This window comes from Nomascus leucogenys, chromosome 11 (genome assembly GCF_006542625.1).
Source record: "Nomascus leucogenys isolate Asia chromosome 11, Asia_NLE_v1, whole genome shotgun sequence".
Taxonomy (NCBI): Eukaryota; Metazoa; Chordata; class Mammalia; order Primates; family Hylobatidae; genus Nomascus; species Nomascus leucogenys.
This window is the reverse complement of record NC_044391.1, coordinates 109,636,891-109,658,974: the sequence shown is the minus strand read 5'-3', so window position 1 is coordinate 109,658,974 and position 22,084 is coordinate 109,636,891. Positions and strand designations below refer to the sequence as shown.

The window sequence follows — 22,084 nt, the reverse complement described above, 5'->3', positions numbered from 1 at the left end:
ACCATCAAATTCTAGTGAACTTGAGGAGAAACTGATATACTCAAACTAACTGGTAGTACCGGTATAAACTATTCACAACCTTAGGAAAGAAAAGTAAATAAAGTGGTCACATTCATCAGTGTGGCAACCCCACTCCTAGAAATCTGAGGCCAGGAGATAACCCCAAAGAAAATATACACAAATATGTCCCTTGTAGCATTATTTATAACAATGACAAAAATAATGAAAACCACCTTAATATCCAACAAAAGTAATTTCTTTGAAAAAGACATAGCCCTTCACCCTAACCTTGCATAGCCAAGCTAAGTCATATTTGTGAAAACTATAACAACATGTAACAAAATATCCATATAGACAAAGCTGTAAGAAGAGCAAGGCAATGGAATAAGAGATTTACTTTTTTATATAACATTTTAGTATGATGTTGTGTTATTTTTAAAGAAAGTACTCAGAGTCAATTTAAGAAATTTCTGCCAGTTGACTAACACATGTTGATATTAAATAAAAAGGCAACTTAAATCATTGAGTCTAAGAAGATCAAGAAAGAATAAAAGGGCCGGGCATGGTGGCTCAGGCCTGTCATCTCAGCACTTTGGGAGGCTGAGGCAGGCAGATCATGAGGTCAGGAGTTCGAGACCAGCCTGACCAACATGGGGAAACCCGGGCTCTACTAAAAATACAAAAATTAGCCAGGTTTGGTGGCAGGCGCCTGTAATCCCAGCTCCTCAGGAGGCTGAGGCAGGAGAATTGCTTGAACCTGGGAGGCAGAGGTTGCAGAAAGAAAGAAAGAAAGAGAGAGAGGGAGGGAGGGAGGGAGGGAGGGAGGGAAGAAGGAAGGAAGGAAGGAAGGAAGGAAGGAAGGAAGGAAGGAAGGAAGGAAGGAAGGAAGGAAAAAAGAGCTCTCAGATGCAGCATGTTCTTTCTGATAAGAGTAGAATATCTGGGAATGGCTGTGTGGAGACGACTGTGGGCTGCACTAACCTGTGGAGGCCGAGGCTTATAGGGGGAGCTGCACTCAAGGTCAGCCAAGATGCTGGTCAAGGAGTCAATCTCAGCGTCCAGGCTGGAGCGCCTCTCCTCAAGTGTCTTGCCTCCAGGATTTCCCTGTTGGAAGCAACGCAGACATGTTACTAAAGGAAATTTCCATGGATATCATTATAAGTTCAAATTTCTGAAGTTATAATGTGGCTTTGTCCAAGTTTTTCTGCACCTCTTTTTTTTTTTTTAATTAAGCTTTCATAAAATCTTAGTGAGGTAGGCTGAAATAGAATTATCACTTTGTGACAGATATGAAAACTGAAAAATAAAAGATGATTTTTCTCAGGTCACACACTTATTTAGCAGTTTTGTCGTTGTCGTTGTTTAAAATAAGTATACAAGTAAAGGAAAATAAATGTCTCCATTCCTGCACTTAAAGAACAGAACCAGCTGAAGAGAGCTCATGAGCTTTTGGTGTTTAGACACCACGGCCTAGAATAATATTTATTGAAGTAGCAAGGAGCAGGGAAGGAACACTGACATTCCGAAAGAGGAATCAGCACTTGAAGACATTGGAGCATGAGAGTGCTTGGAAGTCTCAGGTCCAGGGGTATTAGGTATGCACGTGTGCGAGAGATGGCAAGACCCAAGGGATGCACCTAGAACATGAAGTGGAAAGAGACCCCTTAGTGTGCTGCCAAGGGGCTGCAGAGGAAGAATGTGGCAGTGAGCACAGACAGTGAAGTCAGGATCTCTGGATTTCATATGTCAGAGCCTCGTATTACCTGCAGTCAGAATCAACAGGAGAGTAGACGGCAATAACATCGACACAGGGTGTTTCCAGGAATTACGATCAGGTTTGGGAAAAAGAAGCAAAGAATCTGTCTAGAGTTAAAAGCAAGGACGTATAAAATGAGATGACCCTAGTATCTGGAGGCAGGGTGAAGTAAAAAAATAACCTTTTGAAGTGACAATTTAATGATGATCATATATGAGTATGGAAGAAGCTCTTAAAACTTCATTAAGAGACCAAAGTGTATTTTCAGCAAGATTCAATGGCAATACAATAGTGGAAAGTTACAATAATCTAATCAATTCTACTGGACTTGTCTAAGGATGTAAAATATCAAGAGAGTATCTAGTGTCTGCAAGAGTTTAGAAAAAGCATTAACCAACCAAGAAACTACAATATCTTCAGTAAGAACAAGTAGGGTGCCATGACAGGGTAGCACTAAATCTTATAATCCTTGAAGTCAATCTGTCATTTTAGTGAATGAATATGTTGAAGAAGGTGTAAAGGGTAATGGCCTGTGAAGTCCACTAGTTCCATATGCCCTAGTAGCTTACTCACCAAACCACCTTACCTGAGTCTTGGAGCTTATTTAACTTTCTGTGTAAAAGAAACATAATGGGGTCTGGTGTTTTGGTCATTCTTTTGTGAATTTAGTCAGCTTGAGTTAATCCTTCCTGGGCCTGATCTCTCTCAAGCACAGTAACATCAACTGTCTATGAAGTTGTGGCCCAGGTCCTTGGAACCAAACCTACCTCAAGAGGCAGTTGGCTTCCTTGTTTGTGAGCCCTCTTTAAACATGGATTTCAGGCCGGGCGCGGTGGCTCATGCCTGTAATCCCAGCAGGTTGCGAGGCCGGGGCGGGTGGATTATCTGAGGCCAGGAGTTCAAGAGCAGCCTGGCCAACATGCTGAAACTCGTCTCTACTAAAAATACAAAAATTAGCTGGGCGTGGTGGCAGGCCCCTCTAATCCCAGATACATGGGAGGTTGAGGCAGGAGAATCGCTTGAGCCCTAGAGGCGGAGGTTGCAGTGAGCCAAGATCGTACCACTGCACTCCAGCCTACATGACAGAGCGAGACTCTGTCTCAAACGTATATATATACACACACACACATATATACGTATATATACGTGTATATATACGTATATATGTGTGTATTTATGTATATATATACGTGCATATATGTACATATATATGTATATATATGTATACATATATACATATATATGTATACATATACATATATACATATACATATACATACATATATGTATATATATGTATACATATATGTATATATATGCATACGTATATATATGTGTATATATACGTATATATGTATACATATACGTATATATGCACGTATATATACGTATATATTTGTATATATATATGTATATATATATACACCCACGTACACACACACATACACAGACACAGACACACATATATATCGTTCACATTATCACATTATCTAAAACAGCCACCTTATGATTTTCTCCTTCTGGATGTATTATTATGACCCCTCTACATCACGTCATGTTATTCCCCTATGCTTTTAAATTTACTTTTTAATAATATCTACCACCATGTGTATTTTTCTGTTTATTTTCAGTCTCTCCCCTGGAACATATAAGCTTCATGAGAAGCTTTGTCTGTTTTGTTCCTGTTTCCTTGGACTCTCGTTCAAGACCTAGCCCAAATATGTGTTCAGTAAGTATTTTTGAATAAATAAATCAATGAATAATGACAGACTGTGACACAGGCAGCAACCTTTCTCATAGCACTATCTTTTGGGTAAACACAGTTAGAAGTACAACAGTAAGCAGTGGATACTCTAGAATTTGATATAAAAAGGGAACCAAAGAGGTTCAGTGTCCATCTGTGTATGCACACACATGCTCACACTGGTAAGTATGTGTGTATCACCAAGCTGGACGGCCCAGATTTGAAGGCTAGCCTTGTGAAATTGGGAGATTTTCTTCAACTCTCTTGTCATAGCCAAAAATAGAAAAAGAGTGACATGACAGGTTGGTTGAAATTTAGACTTTTCTGAGTCTGAATTTCCAGTCTGATTAAACTGTTTAAGACCAGCAGGTCTGTATACCGGAAACAGATGTTTTCAAGGTGCTAATCCCTCTATCAGAGGAGACTTCATGTTTATCTCAAAGGGCAGTAATAACTATGAAACAGTGTGGTATTATTAAGAAAAATTCCATTTAACATTTAAAATTCATGTGAACATTCTGGGTAATGGGGGTCCTGGTACAAGGAAAGGCAGGACATTATTGTTACAGAACGCAACTAAAAACTAAGTAAAGTTGATCCTCTTGTGCGCAGATATAAAATATTACAGTAGACATAAATTTGGTAAGTGTATTTCCACATACTCTTAGATAGTCCAATATACTGGCAAAGGTGGTAGAGTGGTGTCTGCTTAAATCTTTCCCTGGGCCATAGTTTTCTCATCTATAAAATGAAGAGAATATCACATGTTCTACCTAAGCCAGGGTGATGTTATAAGATTTAGATAAGAAAATGGATGGGAAAATACTTTGTAAGTTGTAAAGTGCTATAATTATGACGATTTTCCTAAATAGCATTAATTATAGCAACCAGTAACTATAAATTAATATGAATAATACAGCTATTGTTAATTATTCTTCTTCTTGAGGGAAGCATCATTCATTAAGTGTTCCCTTGGGGTATTAGTAAAGAGACAGGATTTAATCAGGTCTTCTACATCTGTACTTTACTGAAGCAGAAAGTACATCAACTGCCTATGCCTGAAGTCACTGCAATATCTAACCACTGAGACTCAACAAGTCACAGAATTACCCTGAACTATACAATAAAACAAATAATTATGATACGCAACCAGTCTGTGCTTGTAAGACATCAATTAGTTTCCAGCGTCCTTATTCTCCCTACCCTCTAAGTTCAGACTGCTCCCTATTTTCAGTTTCTCAAATTAGGTTGATGCAATTTATCACAAGTACCAGTCTAACGCTGTGTGATTTTGCACAAAAACTGGATAACAGGGGAGCGCGGGGTGGCGGGGGGGGATGATTGTGCAAATACTGTAGTAGCTTTAATCCTACATTTCAATCCCATTATGAATTAGAATAGGCCTTTTTTTCACTCTTGAGTCTCAATTTTATATCTCAGTTCAAATAACTGTTGTCCTGCCCAAGTCTTGCCACGAATCTGTAGATATTCATTTACCTTTCGATTTAGGGGATCTTGCTACTCTCAATCCCTTATAGTAGATACTAGGATCCAAAGTCCTATAACCAAGCAACAGAATCCTATAGACTTACCAACATGTCTTCTTCCTAACTCCCTATCCTTGTAGCTGTGCTAGTTACCTGACTGGTAAATGACTTTCCCAATGCCAGCAACAAGGAAGATTCTCCTGACTAATGCTTTTTCTAGCTACCACCACAAACTTTTATAAAGTAGTTAATATAATTATAACAATCCCCACACTCTTTAACCATCACTAGAGAGATTTCAAAGATCACATCGTCTTAGTCTGTGTTCTGCCAAGAAAAACAATGCCTGTGAGAAAAGCTCGCATGTAGGCCATTTATTTTGGGAATCAATTCCAAGAAACAGTACTGAGGGACTAGAAAGAGTTAAGCAGAGAAGGAAGGAGATATGCTTTGGCTGTGTCTCCACCCAAATTTCATCTTGAATTGTAGCTCTCATGATCCCCATGTGTTGTGGGCAGGACCCTGTGGGAGATAATTGAATCATGGGGGCACTTTCCCCCATACTGTTCTCCTGGTTGTGAATAACTCTCACAAGTCTCAGAATTTAAACGCACGCACAGAAGGCCTGGCACAGAAAGTAAGTGAAAGGTGTTGCAGTTGAAGCCAAGTGCTACCAGGTCACACCCGCACAGAGCTGATCGCTGTAGCAGCTGCTGGTACACAAAGGTGGGAGGGGAAGATGCGAGGTGGGGCACCAAAGGTGTCTAGTGACAGCGTCCCTTTACCAAGGGCCACAAACATCCCATGAATAAACCATTCGAACATGTTATTTTTATATTTATTTTTATGCATTATCTAAATACATATGTGATAAAAAGCTCACCAAACCACAGTTGGGACTCATTATGACTTGACAAATCATAGTAAGTGCTGCCAGCAGGATTATAGGATGATGATTCCCCCACTGTAAGTACATAAAGAGAGTCCAATAAACAAGAGCCCAGAACCAAAATGTACAGCGTGTGAATGAAATAAACTTAGGCCATTATCAAGAGTCTAATTTTGAATGGGTCATATTTTAGGCCAACTATCACTAACCCACTAACTACAGGTGATAGATGAGGAGTACCAGCAATTGGTTATGAAAGAGCATTCATTTGTATTTATTTACTTTTTCATTCTTTATATCCAAAAAATTTAAATTCACAGAGAAGTTGAACAACTATTAAAATAAACTCCACTCACCCATCCTTCACCCAGATTCATCAGTGGCCACCATTTCATCACACTAGCTTTCTGTCTACATAAATTAGATTTGCTGTTGCAATTGAACCATCTGTAAGATGTTGCAAAACCACCCCCCGACATCCCCCGTACGCACCTCAGTTTGCATCTCCTAAGAATTTCTAATTTTTCCAAAACCATTATCACACTGGAGAAATTTAACATAGAAACAGTTTTGTCTAATATCACCCATACTCACATTTCACTAGTGGTGCCAGTAGTGTTCCTTTATCTACTGTTAATTTCCACCCCAAATCCAAAGATAACATCATAAAATGATATACCTTTTTATTCTCTTTTAATTTAGAACAGGCTCCTAGCTGATTTTTGATTTTTATAAAGCCAACTTTTAAAATAATTCTGGTCAGGTGTCTTATAAAAAGTCCACCAATCTGATTTTTCTTGATGATTGGATTCAGATCAAATAAGTTAGGCAGGAATATCACATGCATGAGGCCACATCCTTTCTGCTGCATCCCATCAGGAAGCTCATGGTGTCAGTTTGGCCCATGTTTGGTGATGCCGAGTTTGATGACTCGATTAAGGTAGTGTCTACCGGATTTCACCATTTTAAGCATGACTGCATCATTTTTAAATTAAAAATAATCTATGAGGTGATACTTTGGGGCACTGTGAGTATTCTACTCGTCAAAAACCTTTCACCCACCCAGTGGTTTTAGTGTCCATAGATGATCTTTGCCTGAACTAATTATGGCCTTAATGATTGTGAAATGGGATGAAAATAAACATATCTTGCCTAATACGTTAATGATTTATTTGTTCAGTATTCATTTCGGTTTCAAGGTAGGGGAGCAGGACTAACTGAAAAGTCCTGTGCTATGAAAAAAAAATCAGAAACTTAATCATCAAGTAAAAACTGTTACATACGAAAATCTTATCCAGGATATTAAGGGAAACAAAAGGCCAAGGGGAATGGCCTATTTAATTAAGAAACAGTCTCCACCCTTGGATGTTTATATATTAGAATTAGATCCAATGCCCAGCGTCACACTCAAAACATACATGACCATGAACTAATCTTCAACAACCTTCAGAATCTCTGAGGTAGACAACCATACTGACACATTACAGTTTGTGAGTTCAAAAAGCCGGAATTTGAATGTGACTGCTCAATTACAGACCTGAGAAAGTAACCACATAATCCTATTTTTCCAATTGTGCTTCACAGAGCTCAAGGAATGTCTTACCACTGATCCCATATGGAAAACAAAGGGGTTCCCAGACCCTACCCAAGCTTGAGCTTCCTTTTGTGATTAATTAGAAAAGCTCTCCCTGATAACTTAGGAATATAAAACTATCTTAATTTAGTAAAACCTAAGAGGCTAATAATACAAAAATTACATTGTGTTTAAATACAACTTTTCTTTTCAATGGTAGTTTCATTTAAATTTAATGATACAACAGGAATTTCACTGTACTTTTTTTCTATTATGGTCAGTAATGTTTATTACTCTCTTCTTTCTAATATCAGTGGGGAAAAATGGTGATAACTAAAGGAATTTTTAAAGTGTGTGTTTTTTAAGTAACAAAACACACTATGTTTGTTAGTCTGTTTTGCATTGCTATAATGCAAAACCTGAAGCTGGGTAATTTATAAAGAAAAGAGGTTTATTTGGCTCATGGTTCCGCAGGCTGTACAGGAAGCATGGAGCTGGCATCTGCTTCTGGTGAGGGCCTCAGAAAGCGTTTATTCATGGAGGAAGGTAATGGGAGGCTGAGTGTCATAAGGTGAGAGAGAGTGGAAGAGAGAGCAAGGAGGGGTGCCATAACTCTTTTAAACAATCAGCTGTCCTATGAACTAACAGAGAATTCGCTCTGTATGACCAGTACCATGGGGAGTTCACTGATACAGTTTTGCTCTGTGTCCCTATCCAAATCTCATCTTAAATTGTACTCCCATAACTCCCCGTGTTATGGGAAGGAACAAGGCGGAGATAATTTGAATCATGGGGGCAGTTTCCCCCATACTGTTCTCGTGGTAGTGAATAAGTTTCACGAGATCTGATGGTTTTATCAGGGGTTTCTGCTTTTGCATCGTACTCATTTTCTCTTACCACCACCATGTAAGAAGTGCCCTTCACCTCCTACCGTGATTCTGAGGCCTCCCCAGCCATGTGGAACTATAAGTCCAATTAAACCTCTTTTTCTTCCCAGATTCGGGTATGTCTTTATTAGCAGTGTGAAAACAGACTCATACAGGCACCAAGCCATTCATGAGGGACCTAAACACCTCCGACTAGGCCACATCTCAATATTGGGGATTAAATTTCAACATGAGATTTGGAGGGGAGAAATATCCAAACTATTTCTATCTAGTTTCTCTTGGAAGTGTAATCGTTTTGTTGTAAGTTAGATCGATCTTGTATCCATCATCTGTCTTTGATGAAATTGGGGACACAATCAATATTTATTTGTCTGTAATCATTTGTATTAAGTAATTTCCTCAAAGCATCCCTAATAAAAAAGAATACTGGTGAAAGCTCTGGAGTCAGGCTGTGATACCTGGATCTCCCAATTGCTGGCTTTGTGACCTTCAACAATTCACCTGAGCTCTCTGGGTCCCTCATGCAGTTGTAAAAATTAAATAGGTTCAAGCATGTCAAGTGATATTCACATAATAAGCATTCAATAAATGCTAGTTATTTAATTGTTACTTTGACAATAGACTCAAAATAAATGCTTCTGTTAATAGTCAGGCAATTGAGTATGTGACTGTAAAAAGTACTTTGATCAAAAGTAAAACTAAGTTACTGAGAGGCTTCACTAGATGGGGCTTCTATGCATCTGAATATGTGTAAGGGTGCCAGGAATTAACTATAAAGAACACAATCCTAAATCAGTGTTTTTCAAACATTAGCCTATATGGAGCCACCTGGAGGACTTATTAAACCTTAGATTACCAGGCTATACCTGCCACAGTTTCTTATCTGCACATCTTGGGTGAGGCCCAAGAACTTACGTTTCTACTAAGTTCGTAGGTGCTAGTGATGGCGCTGGTATGGGGATGTTCTCAACATCCCCAGTGATGGTGCTGGTGTGAGTCATTCTCAAAGTGAGGTGTTCTCACTTTGAGAACGATTTTTCTAAGTGGATTTCTAACACAATGAACATTTAAGTGTGTGGGGCAGGGGGGAGTAAGGGTGGGTACTGAGTGAATTTATGGTTTATTTTCCTTAAGAACAACCTATATTATGTCATATATATGGTTAATGATGCCATGAAAATACCAATAGACACTCCAAATAATGGCTAAGAGGTAAGGCATTTGGATAAAAATAAAAATGAAGACAGTACATTTCTACTTAATATAATCTCTCATGCTATATAGTAATATGAGCAGCCTCACCAAACGGATCCTGGTAATGTTCAGTGGAGACAGGCCGTATTCAGTAGTGAGAATTGCAGAAAATATGATCTATTTTATCTAATAGAAATGTCATTTTATGGAATGAGATACAAACTGTTGTAAGTTAGGGAAAAAATGAATGCATTCCTATTGGGATGTGTATCCTCTTTCCCGCTCATTCCGTTGAAGTGTTTACCTTTCCAAAAACCTTACTTATCTATCTCCCCAAATGTACCCTCTCCAGGGGAGGAGGACTTACAAATAACCCACTAACTTGATAACTGACTCCTCTTTGTCTAATTTTCCATGACACCAATGTTCATAGGATAACCCTCATGATGGATTTGCACGGATGGCTTTTCTCCCATGCTGCTCTAGAAAATAGTTTATGCTAAGTAGTATGCAGTGTAAAAAAGCCATGATACCCAACCTTGAGGAGTTTATATATATTCTACTGAAAAATATCACTTGCACTTTTGCTTAGAGACATCAAATTCACTATGTTCTTTGATACTCTTTGTAAAACTATGTGGAAGAGACACAAATTTGAAAACAAAAACAGTCCCCTTCCCTAAAATCCTTCTTATCTAATGGCTAACAGAAATACAATTCAACTTTTCTAATATGCAAAACCAGGCCTAAACTCAAGTCTTATTAATATCTGAGAAGGACATCTTCTCCACATGTTAAAGGCAGCGGGAAAAGTTGTCGCAAAAGCTGTCTTGGGAGCAAACACTAGAGCATTCATAAGAGGGAATACATTTTTATAATCTGAAGTGGAATACTGGCTTGACAACTGAGAACACAGCACTAAATAAACAAGAAATAAAGTAACAACAGAAGACAAGAGTTTTTCAAGATAAAGTACAAAAACGTTATATTAGGCCATTTTTGCATCACTATAAAACAATAGCTGAGGCTGGGTAATTTAGAAAGAAAAGAGGTTTAATTGGCCCATGACTATGCAGGCTGTTTAAGAAGCATGGTGTCAATATCCAGTAGGTTTCTGATGAGAGCCTCAGGAAGCTTATAATCATGAATGAAGGCAACAGGGAGCTACCAGGTCATATGGCAAGAGGAGGAACAAGGCTTGGGGAGAGGTACCACACTCTCTAAACAACCAGATCTCGCGTGAACCCGGAGGAAGAACTCACTCATCACCAAGGGGATGGCACTAAGCCACCATAAGAGATTCACCTCTGTGATCGAATGTCCCCCTTTAGGCCCCACTTCCAACATTGGAGATCACATTCTGACATGATTTGGAGGGAAACAACATCCAAGCCATATCAAACGTCAACATAGAACATAAACGCTACGCTTGATAAATGCTTGAATTTTTTTCCTCACAATTTGTATTATTTCATCCTTTTCAGCCCTAACACACTCACCCAGCGTTACAATGTTTGGCCAACCCAAATCTCCTTTAAAGGAAATGGTCCTGCCCCCATCCTTTGTTGCCAAAACAGCCATGGTTTCAACCATGTGACTCCATTTCAGAGAACACTGAGGTCCACAGAACCAAGGGTCCATAAATAGGCTGGCGAACCTAACTTTTGGACAGTGACAAGGAGATTAGATGGGCAAATAAATCTCCTTCTCTTATGCATTTGGACTGAAAAACATGTAACAAAACTGCTGCCAGGCATGGTGGCTCATGCATGTAATCCCAACACTTTGGGAGGCTGAGGCAGGAGGATCATCTGAGGTCAGGAGTTCAAGACCGGCCTGACCAACATGGTGAAACGCCATCTCTACTAAAAATACAAAATTTAGCAAGGTGTGGTGGTAGGCAACTGTAATCCCAGCTACTTGGGAGGCTGGAGGCAGAAGAATTGTTTGAACCCGGGAGGTAGAGGTTGCAGTGAGCCAAGATCGTACCACTGTACTCCAGCCTGGACAACAAGAGTGAAACTCAAAAAATAAAAAAATAAAAAAAATAAAAATAAAAATTGCCACAGGGATGAGCTATGGCTATGATCAACCAAAAAGATGACGTACATGGTTAATTATTAACCATATTATTAACATACATACATACATACATACAATTAATCCAAACATACAACAGGAGGTAGGAAGTCTATCATTGGGTAGAGGAAAACAATGAACATGCGAACACTAGAGAAGCAGAGGAATGGAGAGGGAGGAGAGGAAAAGAGGAAGGGAGAGAGGGAAAAAAAGCAATGAGAAGAAAAAAAGATGGCAAGAGCTCAGCCACACATCTGCCCTGACCCTGAGTGAGCTTCCTGATATCAGATCTCATTCAGATCGATCCTTAAGATAAACTCCATTACTCAGTGCTACTCCAGGGGGCCTCTGTTTCACACAATCAGCCCTATTGAAACAGCCTAAACAAGACCAAGTCCCGCTGATACTATCAAGCAGTCTCTTTGACTTTCTGAAACTCAACTTTTACCTCTACGAAAATGAGGGTATGCACCTTCCAGGTCCTTTTCTATTTTTTTAACCTCTAATACCGCATAGATCTATAATGACATTTCACCACTTGCCTGTCACTGTCGTTGCTGCTCAAAAGCAATCAGACTAAACCCGTAAGAGTTAGGCCAACTCCGAGTTTAAGCCAACTCTTTTACAAGTAAGGGCAGGGTCATGGTTAAAGTGATCTGAACTTGGGTATACACAAGTAGCCTCATTGTTCACTGTTCTATTCAAATAAGAAAGCAAAACTAAATATGCAACAAAAATCCTTCACTTTTCACAAAATTTACCTACTCATTGAATGATTTCTACTGAATTCCAATCCTTATAAAATGAAAATAATATAAATAATATATTTTTAAAGTAACCCCCTACAATTAAAATAAAGGTCAATTTGCATAGATACTAAGGAACAATACATATATTATTTATTCATCAATAAAACAAGAACTCTAAGAATAACCACAATAAGATGAATTATTTGACAGTAAAATAGATATTTGGCACCCCCTTTTTAAGCAGCAGAGCCCCTGGTAAAATGAAATCAGACACGGAAACCCATTGTATGAAACATATACAGACAGAACTGCTTTATCCCCCATCTCCTCTAGTAGTATTTCCTGAAGCAATTCTAAGAAATTAATAGTTTAAAAACCATGCTACAGATTACCTAGGCAAGCTGTGCCATCCTAGAGTGTCACCTTACCAGTTAGTCCACACACACAGTTTAGCAAACGCTAAATGAACTGTCTTTTCTGAACTCTGTGTTTGTGCATAAAAGGGAAATACATTTATTTGAATTTTCTATATTGAAACACCTATAAAGATATCCATAAGATCATCTAGGATCATGGATATTTTTCCAGGAATCCTTTGCATGACAAAATAACGTGAAATAATAAAATTGGTAGACAAATGTTTTTAGAGGTAGGGGAGAAAAGGTTTACTTTTACATTACGAAAACTTTCATATGTGGTGAGGGGGCTGGAGGAGATGTGCAACAATTGTGTGGATTTATGAATCAAATAGAACTTGTCAGGTAATTTCGCTATTGATTTTGTTTTTTTAAAACCTCAAGGAAGACATGTTTCTTATTTTTCATTTTGATAACACAGGCTTAATAAGCTCAGGCATGATAAATTTCAAAAGCCACTTTCTCACATTCCCCAAAATTCAAATACTTAGAAATGTGATGTTAACTTTATATATTAGCTCATCATTCTCAAGTCTTTTTTTCTTGAACTCTTTTTTGACCCTTTAAAATGTTACCAAAATTGGAAACCACAAAAAAGTATTCAATTCCCATGTCCCATATTCCATATCATGTACTCAGAGATATAAAGCAAAGGGTCATGCCATGGAAATGTACAGAGGGTGGGAAATTTATTTATTTATCTATCTATTTATCTATCTATCTATCTATCTATCTATCTATCTATCTATTTATTTATAGACCGGGTTTTGCTCTTGTTGCCCAGACTAGAGCGCAATGGCACTCACTGCAACCTCAGCTCATTGCAACCTCCATCTCCCAGGTTCAAGCAATTCTCCTGCCTAAGCCTCCTGAGTAGCTAGGATTATAAGTGCGCACCAACACACCTGGCTAATTTTGTATTTTTAGTAGAGATGAGGTTTCATCATGTTAGCCAGGCTGGTCTCGAACTCCTGACCTCAGGTGATCCACCTGCCTAGGCCTCCCAAAGTGCTGGGATTACAGGTGTGAGCCACCGTGTCTGGCCAAGAATTTTCTTTAAACATTTGTGGTTCTGATTCTATAAGTTAAATACCATTGATGAGGATGTGCAGATAAAAGATATTTGAGCAACTGCAAGAGAATCGATTACAGTTGATAAGCATAGAAAATGGAAATAAGGCTCATAAAATATTAGAACTAGAAGGGGAATTTATGTCGCTATTCCATCATTTTCATTTAAAGATAATACAATTCCCCCAAAAAGGTAAGGTAGTTTGTATAGTGAAGGGGCTGAAATAGGACTAAAACTTTAACACCTCCCACTGTGAAACATCTTTTCCAAAACGACATCTCGTACATTTCAACTGATCTTCTTAAGAACATACAAAACAGGAAATATCCTATAAGCCAGCAATATTACTAGGCAGCTACCCAGTCCACTGCACACAGCCTGGGACATAGTCACTACAGGGAAAACAAGGGGAAATAAATCATAGCTCCCTCTGCACTGCCATTATCACATAGAAGTGCTCAGGTTTAGAAAAGCATTTTCATACATATGATCTCATCGAGCTATTCCACCAATCCTAGAGATTAGTGGATGTTATTATTCCTGTTTTCAAAAGAGGATAGCCCAAGGATCAGAGAGAAAAAGAGAACTTTCTAGGGTTACTTGGGTAGTAAATGGAAGAATTGGAATTTGGAAATCAAACATTTTGCTCCAAAGCTCTAGCACTTTGCATGACATTAGGAAGAAAATACAAAAGGTGAAAGGTCTTCCCTTCTAACACCAAGCAGAGATTACATGGGCCTATTAGATTACCAAAAATTAGGTCACGGCTACAATTACAATTGAAAAGCCAAGCTCTAATACTCTTTTTTGCCATCTACTTCTCCATTTAGGATAGGTTTCATTCACTTTCCCATAAATATTTTTCAAATATTCAAGACACACTGGCATGAAGTTCAGACAAGAGGGAGGAGGGAGGGAGAGAGGCGAGGGAGGAAGACAGGGAGGGAGGAAGGTGGGGAGGGAAGGAGGGAAGGGAGGGAAGGGAGTGAGGGAGGAAGGGAGGGAGGAAAGGAGGGACGGAGGGAAGGAGGGAGTCAGGTAGAAAGGAAGGAGGGAGGGAGGGAGGCAGGTAGGAAGAAGCAGGGAGGGAGGCAGGTAGGAAGGAAGAAAGGAGGGAAGGGAGTGAGGGAGGAAGGGAGGGAGGAAAGGAGGGAAGGAAGGGAGGAGGGAGTCAGGTAGAAAGGAAGGAGGGAGGGAGGGAGGGAGGCAGGTAGGAAGAAAGCAGGGAGGGAGGCAGGTAGGAAGGAAGGAAGGGGGGGCAGGGAGGGAAGAAAGAAAGGAAAGGAGGGAAAGGGAGAAGGAAGGGGAGGGAGGGAAAGAGAATGGATCAGTGGTTCTCTGCCAAGAGCTTACAGTTGCATTGAAGAAACTAGTTTATCCACAAATATCCATATTAGAAGGCAGAATACATGTAGGTAAGTCACACAAGATATTCAAGAAAAAAGCAAAATGAGAGAGAGGAAAGAGAGAAAGTAGCTGAATAGAGAAATCAGAGAAAGCTATATGGCGACAGAATTGAGAAGGCCTTAAATGGAGAACAAGTATTTAACATATTTACAACATGAGCATAAAGATATAGAAGGAACACTGCAATGTGCAAGTGTACTTGGCAAACACGAGTGTTCTTTAAGGTAAAAATAGAGTAAGAGCAGACTCAAAGGGTCAGCTGTGGTCAGATAATGCAGGTGTGCAAACCTAGGCATATAAGGAGCTTGGCTCTTACCCAAGGTGCTGATATCTAAAGGATAAACACATTCCCCATGACGAAGGAGAGAGTGGGCAGGGGTAATTGTATCTTGGGACTCAGTGTTGATGTGGGAACAAACACATGGTATGAATCACACATATTTCAGGCTGTGCACAGACAATTTATATTAAAACACTCCCAGCAGAAATTCCTATTTTTATGAAAAAGGTTGCCATTGATAAAAAGCAAGTGAGAGACCATATCAGAAAGCTACTGATTTCACCTTAATCAGAAATGAATGTGATTCCACAGCACAACAAACAAGGGTTATTGGAGCACATATACATTTCTGCCTTAGACCCAAGGAATACAATGCAACAGACTGCTATGACAAGACTGTTCCTTTGCTAGGTGGAGGCTGAAGGAAGCCTACAGGAGGCAAGGAATAATGTCGTCTCAAGCTTCACTATTCTTGTCTCAACTTAAAAATCATTTCTATACCCCAGAATTCTGCTCATGTCTCATTTCAGGCTTTCTTACGAAATGTTCCTTTTTTCAAAGACTATTCAGAGTCAAATAATAATCAAATGTCTACTATTTACTCAGTGACAGTTCAGTACCTCTATTAAAGAAATGAGACAGGCTGGGCGCAGTGGCTCACGCCTCTAATCCCAGCACTTTGGGAGGCCGAGGCAGGCGGATCACGAGGTCAGAAGTTTGAGACCAGCCTGGCCAACATGGTGAAACCCCATCTCTACTAAAGATGCAAAAAAAAAAAAAAATTAGCCAGGCATGGTGGCACACACCTGTAATCCCAGCTACTTGGGAAGCTGAAACAGGAGAACTGCTTGAACCCAGGAGGTGGAGTTTGCAGTGAGCTGAGATCTTGCCATTGCACTCCAACCTGGGCGACAGAGTGAGACTCAAAAAAATAAATAAATAAATAAAATAAAATAAATAAATAAAAAAGAGGAAGAGAGAAAGAGAGAGGAAGGAAGGAAGGAAGGAAGGAAGGAAGGAAGGAAGGAAGGAAGGAAGGAGACAAAAAAAATGAAAAGTTGAATTACTCACTTCCAACTTTCCTTTTCACCTCTCCCTTGTTCCAATGTGAATGTTTTTCTTTATGGGATAGGTCGACTTAAGCCAAGTTTACAGGCTCTATTGTCAACCACAAACTCTGTCAGTGACAAAAAGAATCCCACCTGTTGTTCACCCTTAAAGTAAAATATATGCCTAACCAGGTTAAGATAGAAAGGATTAAACTGGATGTGATGTTTGACCAAGTTGTATACTCTTAGTTTTAGTGTCTTCTTATGAAATAAGGGAGTAATAATACCAACCCCACAGGGACACTTTGGAGACCAGGTGAAATAAGGTAGTAGAAATCATGTGTCCACTAGAATGCTAAGCATACGGTAAGTCTTCTGCACATGTTTTCTGGTGGTATGTTCCGTATAAAAGAGGATTACAGGATTACACTTGGTGTGTTATAGAATTTGCAGCTATTAAATAAAAAGCCCTTGGTCTCAGGTGAAGCTAGATTTTAGTGGCCAAAGATACGTCCTAAAATAAGAAAATACTGCAGTTTTGAAAGGAAGCTAGCAACTTTTGAGGACAGAAGCACCTTAGATATCCATGAACATAAGATTTTCTTAAGCCCCCTCCTAGATTTACCAAATCTAAACCTTTGAAGGCAGTGCCTAGTAATCGGCATTTAACAAACCCATCGGCCTCACCCCAATTCTTGTCCATGCTAAATTTGAAATCTGCTGGCCTAGAATTTGGTTGCCAGTTGCTAATCCAAGTGCTAACAATAACTGGAACAATTTAATTAAAATCCCACAACTCTGAACACATTAAAGAATTCTTTACTAATGTATTCTAACCCAATTCCAGGGCACAAGGAAAATACTTTTCTCTCATTCGACAGTTTCTGTGTTCTCACCCACAGTGCCAACAGAGAAAACACAGTCTACTTCACTTCTCCTCATTTGTCGAAATGGCAAAGACGTTTACCACCTCGAAAGAGTGCTGAGTTTCCATTTATTGGTGTTAATAAAGTCTTCTGAGTGTTCTCATAAATCAACTATAAGTTGGCATTATTCATAGCACCCTGTTGGAGCTTAATACATATTCAATTAAAAAACAATGACAACAATACAGCAATATCCACAAATTAGCATTAATTATAGCAATGCATTATTCTCACCCTACTGCTACAATTTTATCTAGGCAGAGCTGTTTATGTCTGGAGACTGTATAGTCCCTTTCATTACCAAAGGGCAATATTTGTTCATTGGTATCAACATTTCCTCTAGTAACGTTCACATCACACTTGCCTCAAAGTCCTCATTTTTTTTCAAAGGATTCTTCTGTTTGCCACATACTAGGACAGGAAGGATATGTATTCTCCCAGAAGAAAGTCAGAATCCTGCAAAGCATCCTGGACTCTTCTCTTTCCCATAAGCCCCCTCTTTCCAAATTGCTTTTGATTCATGTTCCCCTTCCCCATGGTCATGGCCACCACCTTGGTTAAGGTCCTTGTCTGCCTCAATGGACCCTTGAAGGTGACTCCAAGACATTCTGTCATTACCATTTCTGATCACTTGAGTACCACTATGTTACAGCAATCCATCTAAATACAGATCAAATCATTTTATTTACTAGCATAAGGCTCTTTCTTGTGTCCTAATGATATAGCCTTAGATTGGAAAAATCCCCCAAATGCCATCACAACTACTAAAGAAAAATTATTTATTTGAATTGGGGGAGTAGCTATAAAGCACTCAGGGAAACTTTTACCAAGGAGAGAAACTGAAGCAAAAGGAACAGCTTAAGCAAAAAGCTGCAAAGCTATGTGTCTCTTTATCTACTTAGTTCAGGTTTCAGCCTTTTCCAGGGGGCAACGATCTGGTAGTTGGCCAAGTTCCCCACTAAATATGAAAGAACATCACCATTCCCTTCCTTGCCTTCCCCACCCCCGCCACCCACCCACGTTTCTCCGGGGCAACACAGCTTATCTTGCTATACAAGGTTTTGCTGACTCTGGTCTCCTGTTCTGCATGAGCCTTTCACATGCATAGTTGAGGTTGAGGAATCTGTGCCTAGTGGGTTTGAGGTTTCATCAAGAGAAAAACGGGAAACTTATGTGATTTCACTGAGTAACTATTTTCACTACAAAAAAAAAAAAAATTCCCATATTTATTTTTTCCCCCTTTCGAAATGGCACTAAGGAAACACATGCCAGACTGCCATGAACAGAGGCTGTACTTTCCAAACAGTAGCAAGGACTAAAAATAGAAAAGCTTGATTTGCTCAAGATGTATATAACTTCCTCTCCCATTTCCTCTCCCCACCACCCTGAATCAGTATACAGAAGCAGTGCACAATGAACCCTTTACATGCTTACAACAGCCCCAAAAGCATCAAAAGGCTGATAAGTATACAGACTTCATAGTCCTTTCCCAGAGAATTCCTATTGCCCAGTCGAAGAAAGAATAGCTCAATCAAGCCACAAATATCAATCAAGTAGCTACTCTATCTTCTCGCAATAAAATAAAGGTTATGGGCCGGGCATGGTGGCTCATGCCTGTAATCCCAGCACTTTGGGAGGCCGAGGTGGGTGGACCACGAAGCCAGGAGATCGAGACCATCCTAACACAGTGAAACCCCATCTCTACTAAAAATATAAAAAATTAGCCAGGCGTGGTGGCGGGCATCTGTAGTCCCAGCTACTCAGGAGGCTGAGGCAGGAGAATGGTGTGAACCCAGGAGGTGGAGCTTGCAGTGAGCCGAGATCGCACCACTACACTCCAGCCTGGGCGACAGAGCGAGACTCCGTCTCAAAAAAAATAAAATTAAATTAAAATAAAGGTTATGGGTGATACAGAAATATGTGTTGTGATCCTGCCTTCAGGCAGTTGCTAAAATAAATCAACAAGAAGGTAATGGAAAGAGCAGAGGCCTGGGAGTCCAGAAACCTCTAATGGTGGTTAGGGCCAGCTCTCCTAGTAACTGTGTCACCATGAACAGTTCACTTAAGAAATTTAGGCTCCAGTTTCCTCATTACAAGAAAGGGCAGAGGGGTTAGGACCATGTCAAATCTGGTGCTCTACGATTTGTGATTTTAAATAATTTCTACAAGTCTCCCATGTTATTTTATGATTCTGGCTTTATAAAATAAAAGTTTGGTGGCAAGATTAATGTACATGCAATGATTACATTACCCCACAAAAGGGTATATATTAAGTGGCAGAAAAATTAAACAGCATTAATAAATCCATTTATTAATGGACTCATAGTAGCCTTTACTCTGAACCAGCACTTGCTGAATACTTTACATTCATTATCTTAATTAGTTCTCAAAATAACCTTCTAAAAATTGTTATTAATATCCTCATTTTTGCATGTAAAGATGGGAAATGCAGTGATAAGCAACACAGCAGGGCTTCTTAGCCCTAAACCCTGGGCTCATGTCACCACATCACATGACTCAATCAAAAGACTGAGGATGCAGAGAAGAGAGAGATCAAGACGATCCAGTTGTCAGACACATATGAGTAAAATAGTAGAGTTAGGCTTTTAAAAATGAGGATATGAGGGTTCATCAGGTATCGAGAAAGACACAAGAAAAATTGGCTTGGCATATGAAGCTGACAATGAGGATATGAGCTTCGAAAGAGCAAGGACTGTATAAAAAACACAGTGGGAGATACAGTGGGCTACGTACGATGAGGTAGGTCATAGAGTACTCTAAAAAATTAACCAAGAGGAGAAATTTAACGTGGCATGCAATAAAAAGCCAGAGGAAGAAAATGATATTTTTTTAACCACTAAGTGGTTATAGGTATGCAGTTGGAATGTGAAAAAGATAGAATGAAGGCAATGAGTAGGTTGTAACCCAGAAGATATGAACTAGGATGATGGGCAAGAAAATAAAGAGATTGAAATAATCCTGTAAGCCTTGGTGATAGATATACAAAGAAAGCAAGATATATCATCAATGAACACAGTTTAGTTGGCAAGACTAGAAAGTATAATGGTATGTCTAACAGAATGTAAGCCTTTGAGCAAGATGATGAGTAGAATTAGGGATACATTGAAAGTGAAAAGCAGGAGTTATCTATGAAAAGATCTCATGGACAAATGAAACAAAACTTGTCAAAGGAAAACACAGTACCAAGTCACAAGCAGTTCAAATAATTAGATAAGGAAAGATCAAAGTTGATCCTATTAGAGTAGTGACATCCACTGAGAGAAAACAGAAGGTCAAAGCGAGAACTCTGAGTGGGCACCTAAATTTAGAGACAGGGAGAAAGGAGGAGGGGGTGGAAAAAGAAGGGAGAAAAGGAATAGTTGCAGGCACAGCAGAGGAATCAAGGAAGTTAGTTCTGCTTAGTAAAAATCAAAGGAAGTGAAAGGGATTCAGAGAATATGGCAAAGCAGGAGGCACCAGAAATCTGACTTTCCACCTAGACAACCATTGCACTGCCACCATCTACATGAACAACTTGTTTTGGAAGTCCAGAGTCTATTAAAGGCGTCTACTTTCTGGAGGGAAGCTTTAGATGGTAAGTTGTGGTTAATTTAGGTAAAGTTTACATCTTAGCACAATAGCAACTACCTATACCCCACACCTTGTATCCTTGGCAGGCATCTGCGCACATGTACTTGAAGCAGCTTGCATATAGCTTACATGATCCAAGCTGGGCAAAAAGGACCTGTCTTCCATATGTCAAGGATCTGTGCACTGAACATTAATTGCTGCTTTTAATCACACACATAAAGAAAAAGGGGCAACTATCATTAATGTTGCCCCTCTCACTCCAGCTGAAGTGAATTCCACGGGACTCAAAAGGCCAGTCCTTTTTTTTTTTTCTTCCTTTATTTTTTATTTTTTCTCATTTTGGGAGACAGACCTTAATAACCAGGGCATTTGAAAACAACAGAGGAAATGAGAAAGTCATGGCACATAACCAGGGAAACATGCAGCTCAGAAAATACTTAAGACCACAAGTTAACAAAAAAAGCTAATACTTAGCACAGAGAACAGCAACAATAACCCCACAAAACAAAAACAGCAACAGTAAACCTTGGGGAAAAGAAAAAATCTGATTTCCAGGGTTCTACATTATTAATTTCAAATATGCACTTTTCAACAACAACAAAAAATCAAAAGACATACAAAGAAACAGGATAGCAAGGTCTACTCAAAACAAAAATATAAACCTACAGAAACTGTCTCTAAAAAATACCTGATGGGGGATCTACCTGACAAAGACTTTAAAACTACTGTCTTAAACATGCTGAAAGAACTAAAGGAATTAAGGAGAAAGTTAAGAAAACAATGCATGAATAAAATGGGAATATCAATACAGAAAAAGAAAAAAAAGCAAAAAGCAATTGTGGAAATGAAAATTACAATAACTGAAATAAAGAATTCACTAGAGGAACTCAAAGACAGATTTAACAGGCAAAAGAAAGAATCAGAAAACTTGAAGAGAGGTCAAAGTAAATTAATTAGTCTAAGAATCAGAAAGAAAAAAGGTTGA

At 39.2% G+C, this 22,084-nt stretch overlaps 1 protein-coding gene across 3 annotated transcripts in view; it reads right to left on the bottom strand.

The window, feature by feature from the left end:
• LPP (LIM domain containing preferred translocation partner in lipoma) overlaps nt 1-22,084 on the bottom strand; it is a 715,816-nt gene that overhangs the window by 345,424 nt on the left and 348,308 nt on the right. For all 3 annotated transcript variants that reach the window (XM_030822968.1, XM_030822969.1, XM_030822971.1), the window contains one exon: nt 982-1,104. In XM_030822968.1, coding sequence (XP_030678828.1) covers nt 982-1,104 — 123 coding nt within the window. The remainder of the gene's footprint in view (nt 1-981; nt 1,105-22,084) is intronic.